General features: G+C 47.4%; 2 protein-coding genes across 2 annotated transcripts; both read left to right on the top strand.

The window, feature by feature from the left end:
* Nucleotides 1–341: 341 nt before the first annotated feature.
* K441DRAFT_569191 (uncharacterized protein) lies at nucleotides 342–596 on the top strand (the record flags this gene model as incomplete). The annotated part of the gene is made up of 1 exon (XM_067643853.1): nucleotides 342–596. A coding segment is annotated over one exon (255 nt), but the record flags the coding sequence as incomplete, so codon positions are not given.
* On the top strand, nucleotides 594–2,887 carry K441DRAFT_662490 (argininosuccinate synthase). The gene is made up of 5 exons (XM_067649049.1): nucleotides 594–1,352; nucleotides 1,717–2,176; nucleotides 2,233–2,379; nucleotides 2,440–2,504; nucleotides 2,552–2,887. The coding sequence occupies exons 1-5, from the start codon at nucleotides 996–998 to the stop codon at nucleotides 2,768–2,770; spliced, it is 1,248 nt and encodes a 415-aa protein (XP_067502345.1). The 5' UTR covers nucleotides 594–995; the 3' UTR covers nucleotides 2,771–2,887.
* The last annotated feature ends 3,353 nt before the right edge of the window (nucleotides 2,888–6,240 follow it).

Genomic DNA, 6,240 nt, shown 5'->3' with positions numbered 1-6,240 from the left:
GCTATAGAGGTATTAATTAATAGTAATATTAAATATTAAATCTTATACTAAAGCTACTACCTTTTATTTAAGAGCGCCTTAAGGAGAGGCCGAGTATTACTGTCTAAGAGGATAAGGCTCCAGCTTACGCCTACTATTATTAATTAACTATATATAACATATAGAATATCTTACACTTTCTTTAATATAGTAACTCTTTTAATTTAAATATAATTAAGCCTTACTGGTCGTATATAAAGAGGGTTACTATATATAAAGGAGCGCCGCAGCAGAGGGAGGTTATAAGGAAGGTATAGCAGGTAGTATAAAGAGATCTTAAGTGGTAGAGGATTTAGGCTTAGATTAAGCGGATTATTAGGCATATTAAGAAGGCTATTAAGCTTAAAGGAGGTAACGAGTATAGGGAGGGTGCTATAGAGGTACTAAGATACTTAAAAGTACCTAAAGCGGGAGAGGACGAATGGGAGGATATCTGGATTTGGAAGGCGGTAAACCAAAGCGGTCAATTTTCTTGGCGGCAAAGACTTTTGAAACGCACCTCCGTACGACTCCACCTTATGGAGTCCACACTATCATACACCTGCATTCCCGTGTGACAATCTATTAAATTTTAGAGTTTTTTATTCGGTCGTTATTGAGATATTTCGTTGTGAATTTTATAGTTTTGGTGAGGAATTGGTTTCAATAACTCGCTTGTGTCGATAATTCGCTTGTGATTCAGCAGCCTCTCAAAGTCGTCTGGTCACAAGGTAATAAAAAGTTTGTGCAGTTTGCTGGGGTCCGAGTTCGGATAGCACAGGATAAAAGGTTTTTGTCGGCCCACAAAAAACTTGGGGGGAGCTCCATGAGTACACTACCCAGACTTTTGAACCCGTCGACTGCTTGCATTGAAAGAAAAATCCCCTGCCGTGTGTATCAAGACATCTTTTTGGCCATCTGATCCACGTGATTGAGCTTTAACGACACCTCCCGAGGTACCATCCGCCGTTTCCAGCATGCCTTCGAAAGGAAAAGTCTGTCTCGCATATTCTGGTGGCCTCGATACGTCCTGTATCCTCAAGTGGCTCCTAGAGCAGGGATACGAAGTTGTATGTTTCTTAGCCAATGTCGGCCAGGAAGAGGATTGGGAAGCCGTACGCAAGAAGGCGATGACCATAGGAGCCTCGAAGATGATTATCATGGATTTGCGGCGCGAATTCGTGGAGAGCCTGTGTTTTCGCGCAACTCAGTGCAACGCCATCTACGAGGGTCGCTACCTGCTCGGAACGAGCCTCGCGCGCCCCGTGATTGCGCGTGCCCAGATGAAGGTCGCTGCTGAAGAGGGATGCCAGTTTTTGAGTCACGGCTGCACGGTAAGCGAATACTCTCCTGGGTACTTTGCACGTTACAATCTTGTGCACGACCAGCCTCACTCCCTCCCCCTTTTAGCGATATTCAAATTCGCTACGCGCATCCAATTTCGCTCAACTGCCACCAACTGCACGCAGTCATTGTAGCGAACGGCTATGGCTACGTAAGGACTTTTTCATTTGTCTTAGAGAATCGCCTTAGTTGGCCAGAAGAATCAAATTGAAAGCAATTTAGAAGTTGCCTGACGTGCGCTTCCGCTTCTCCCCTTTTCTACCTACGCCTCCATTATGGCCGCCAAAACACGAATACAACGCTGTTTCTGCAGAGGGGTCGATGAAATTTGGTGCGATGGCTAATGTACCATAGGGCAAAGGAAACGACCAAGTCCGCTTCGAACTGGCCTTCCTCGCCATCGACCCCAAGATCAAGATCATTGCTCCCTGGCGACTACCCGAATTTTTCAAAAAATTCGAAGGCCGACAGGCGCTGCTGGACTACGCCGCCCAGACCGGCATCCCAGTGACTTCGACCAAGGCCAAGCCGTACAGCATAGATGCGAACCTTGCGCACATTTCATACGAGAGCGGATTGCTAGAAGACCCGTCGAAGCCGCCTCCCGACGACATGTGGCTCATGACCGACGACCCGACGCATGCTCCCGCCGAGCCGCAGGATGTCACGATCTCGTTCGAAAAGGGGATCCCTATTAAGGTCAGCACGCAAGGGAAGTCAATCACTGATTCCCTAGAGCTATTCACGGCTCTCAATCAGATCGGTAAAGTACACGGGATCGGTCGGATAGATATCGTGGAGAATCGCTTCATCGGTACTCATCTCTATTCCTTGTTCCAGAAGCAAACAGGAAAGACTAACTTTCTCAAGGCTTAAAATCAAGGGGGTGCTATGAACAACCAGCCATGACCATTCTTCGCGCGGCGCATCTTGACCTCGAGGGTTTGGTTCTAGATGGACGTGTACGCTCGATCCGCGACCGGCTGGCGCAGGACTGGGCCGAACTCATCTATAACGGTAAGAAACGCTCCTACTGAAACACGAGCTTCGATCGTCTTGCTGAAAACTGCGTATAAGGCCTCTACTTCTCACCTGAGCAGGACTTCGTAGCGCATGCCCTCGAGTATGCCCAAAAGCGCGTGGTATGTCAAACCGTCCATTCCCACTATGGATGCTGATAGCCAATTAGAACGGCGAGGTCCGCCTCCGGTGCTATAGGGGAAGTTGCTATATATTGGGCCGCTGGTCGGAAACGGAGAAGCTCTATAGCGAGTCCGAAAGCTCGATGGATAGCCTAGAGGATTTCTCGCCCGTTGCGACGACCGGCTTTATTGAGATCAACTCTATACGCCTCAAGAAGTACGGGTTGCAAAAGCAGGAAGATGGCCAAAGCCTAATGGACTGGTAATTGAAGTTCTGTGGAGGAAAGTCACCTTACACCCGTGCTGAGCACGAGGAGAGAGTTTGAGACTTAGAACAAAGCTCTTGGTTTCTTCACTATTTATAAATATTAGACACAACGGGGTTCCGCAAAAGCGCAAATCACGGCTTTAAAATGTCATGAAGATGCGTAAGTATATGATCTAGTATAGAAGTTCCCGAGCAAGTTCCTATAAGAGTGAAACCGTCCAATGCCTCTTTTGCTTTATGATATGTAGTCCAGCAAGCGACATGAATCCTAAACCAGCGATGTGGCTCGTGGCGTTGGCGCAAACCAGTCTGAGAACATCAATTCGCATCGATTCTAGGAGAAAATTCTACGCGTACCCCGAAAAGATAACCGTAATGCTGTCTGAAGCCATCTGCCATTCTTCATTCTCGACTATCATCACAACTACCCTAACTAGTTACTGCTTTTTCTAAGCTTTTCTCAGTCGGTGAGTTCTGCAGACCAGAGCCATCTCAGTTCGAGAAAAGCCAAAACGAGCCTTGAACTCTTGAGTAAGACTCTTTCGGTCCAATCTCCGCCCCTTACCTACTTTATTCCACAGCCATGATTCTTGTCCGACAGTCCATGGAGGGTTTGACGTCTTGGAAGTAGGCTCCTTGTTCGTGTTCCCCGCTCGCCCGTCTTTGACCGTACTGTTGCCTAAGCCATTTGGCTTTTCCGCCAGAATGACCAAAGGACCTTCAGTATGGTCAATATCGTCTTGGCTATTAGATAGGTCTTTGTTCCTGGGGTGAGAGTTCTGTGCTCTCCTTTGTATCGCTTCGATTGAGCGCTCGACCCCAGATAAAGTTTCTGATCTCTGTTTGATCGTCATCCAAGGCTCTTTATTGGCTTTCATTTGAAGCAGTAGCGCTATCTACTCCGATAGCCAAGCATTCGCTTGTGGGGCCTTGCGCTTTGCTTCCCTCAAGCTGTCGGGTGCTATAGCTCTAGCAACTTGACAATACCTGGCTTGCGGACAGGATCCGGGCAGTAACTCTTGGCAGTAACTTTACTGCCCGAATCTTCTGCCAAGTTTCGTTCTGCCGGTGCAAAATTAGTGGCTTAGAGCTTATTTTTTAGAGTCGTAGCTTAATTTAGCAGGGTTTACCCCTAGGGGCACCTCTGCGCCTTTACACCTCCCTCTACGCCTCTCCCTACGCCTCTACGCCCCCGCGCCTCTACGCCTCCGCGCCTCCACGCCTCCGCGCCTCTACGCCTCTACACCTCTACACCTTTATATCTCCGCGTCTTTACGTCTTTATATCTGCGTCTGTCTTTACACCTCTCTACCCCATAAGACGTGCAAGAAACGCACAAGGAGACGCAAGGAGACACGGGCAGAGATACGGTTAGAGACACGGTTAGAGACACGGGTAGAGCCACGAGCAGAGCCACGAGCAGAGCCACGAGCAGAGCCACGAGCAGAGCCACGAGTAGAGCCACGAGTAGAGCCACGAGTAGAGCCATGAGTAGAGCCACGAGTAGAGCCACGAGCAGAGGGAGGAGTAGAGGGAGGAGCAAAGAGAAGCAAAGAGAGAAGTAAAGGGGGCAGTCTAGATAGGAAAGTGGGTCGGTGGGGGGGTGGGTCTGGATGAACAGTGCGCAGTTGATCTACAGGGGTAAATTAAGGCTTAGCTTTAACATTCCCTTTCTAGACACCCCTTTCTACCTCTACGCCTCGCACCTCTATACCTACCTCTGCTCGTAGCTCTACTCGTGGCTCTACTCGTAGCTCTGCTCGTGGCTCTACTCATGTCTCTGCTCGTGGCTCTGCTCGTGGCTCTGCTCGTGGCTCTACCTGCGCCTCTACTCGTGGCTCTACCTGCGCCTCTACTCGTGGCTCTACCTGCGCCTCTACTCGTGGCTCTACCTGCGCCTCTACTCGTAGCTCTACTCACGCCTCTACTCGTGTCTCTGCTCGTGCCTCTACTCGTGCCTCTGCTCGTGCCTCTACTCGTGCCCTCTGCTGCCCCCGTGTCTCGCCCGTGCCTCTCTTATATAAAAAAAGGAGACGCATAGAGAGAGACATGTAGAGAGAGACGCGTAGAGAGAGACGCGTAGAGAGAGACGCGTAGAGAGAGACGCGTAGGAGAGAGACGCGTAGAGAGAGACGCGTAGAGAGAGAGACGCGTAGAGAGAGGACGCGTAGAGAGAGACGCGGTAGAGAGAAGGACGCGTAGGAGAGAGACGCGTAGAGAGAGAGACGCGTAGAGAAGAGACGCGTAGAGAGAGACGCGTATATAAAAGTACGTGCACCTTCGTTTAATCGTGCAGCAGCTTGTGGGGCATGCAGGGGTGGGGGAGTATTGGTAAACATTGCATTTGTATGGCTTTTACTAGTAAAATAGGTGCCCGAGTAGTGCCTTGGCTACCCTTACCGCCTGCTGGGCCGCCGCTGATCAAAAGATTCGGGCAGTAAAGTTACTGCCAAGAGTTACTGCCCGGATCCTGTCCGCCTGGCTTGTACCGCACTTAGGGGCCGAGACGTCCCATGTTGCGCTTGGAGCTGAGTCGCAATCTGATCCCACGGCAAATACTAGACAGGTGAAGGCTAAGCTAGTTAAAAGGAAGTAGCTAAGCAAGCTATTTATAATCTATAGCTTACGTATAAATATTTTCTAATTAAATTAACTATTAATAGTAAACTTCTTAAATAGCGGCGCGTCTTTTTATTTAAAATTAATAACTACTTCGCGGGTGGCTTTGCTCTGCCTCTACCTACAAATAATTATAATAAGTATAACAATTAGCTGACCTAAGTAGGTTACCCTAAGGACGCTTAATATACTAATCCAATTTTATATTAGCGAGCTAAAGTAAATAGGACTTAGTAGCTATAACTTGCTTATATAGCTCTTAATTTAATAACTACCCTATTAATATTATTAAGCCCTAAACGTATATTTAGCCTTACTAGCTTACTCCTTACTATTAGTTACGTATAACTATAATCTAATATAATTAGAGCTTTAATAGCGCTAGGGTTATAGAATAGGGAAGGCGTTATTAATATAGTAGATAGGCAGTTAAAGCGGCCGGTAAAGGGAGAGATAATATTAATAGGTAGGAAGGTAAGTTAATACTATACCAAGACTCGCAATAGACCTATATTAAGAGCCAGGCGATAGGAAGGATAGTAGGAAATAATTTAGGCGTTACTAGTGTCAGGAAATAATTTACCAGCATTTTTGCAGCATTTGGCAGCATATTGCGGCTAAATGCGCATTTCGCGCATTGCAACGTGTAGCGTATGGTATTAACTTAGGTGCGGTACACTGCCGCATTTAACAGAAACCAACAACGCGGTGCGGCTAATTGCGTATTTATAGCTACCTAGGTAAGTAGTGCCTTTATTCTATTAAGCTTTTTTTACACTTAATATATAATTAATATATAATGCCCTCCTCGCGCATTCTATATATCTTACTTACTTTAAGTAATAGGTA

This window comes from Cenococcum geophilum (genome assembly GCF_001692895.1).
Source record: "Cenococcum geophilum 1.58 unplaced genomic scaffold K441scaffold_30, whole genome shotgun sequence".
In the NCBI taxonomy this organism is placed as follows: Eukaryota; Fungi; Ascomycota; class Dothideomycetes; order Gloniales; family Gloniaceae; genus Cenococcum; species Cenococcum geophilum.
This window is presented reverse-complemented; position numbering and strand designations above follow the sequence as displayed.

Coding starts and splice junctions, on each gene's coding strand:
- K441DRAFT_662490 (XM_067649049.1), top strand. CDS start 996: ATGCCTTCGAAAGGAAAAGTCTGTCTCGCATATTCTGGTGGCCTCGAT. Junction 2,177..2,232: donor CGTGGAGAATCGCTTCATCG/GTACTCATCTCT, acceptor AACTTTCTCAAG/GCTTAAAATCAAGGGGGTGC. Junction 2,505..2,551: donor AGTATGCCCAAAAGCGCGTG/GTATGTCAAACC, acceptor ATAGCCAATTAG/AACGGCGAGGTCCGCCTCCG.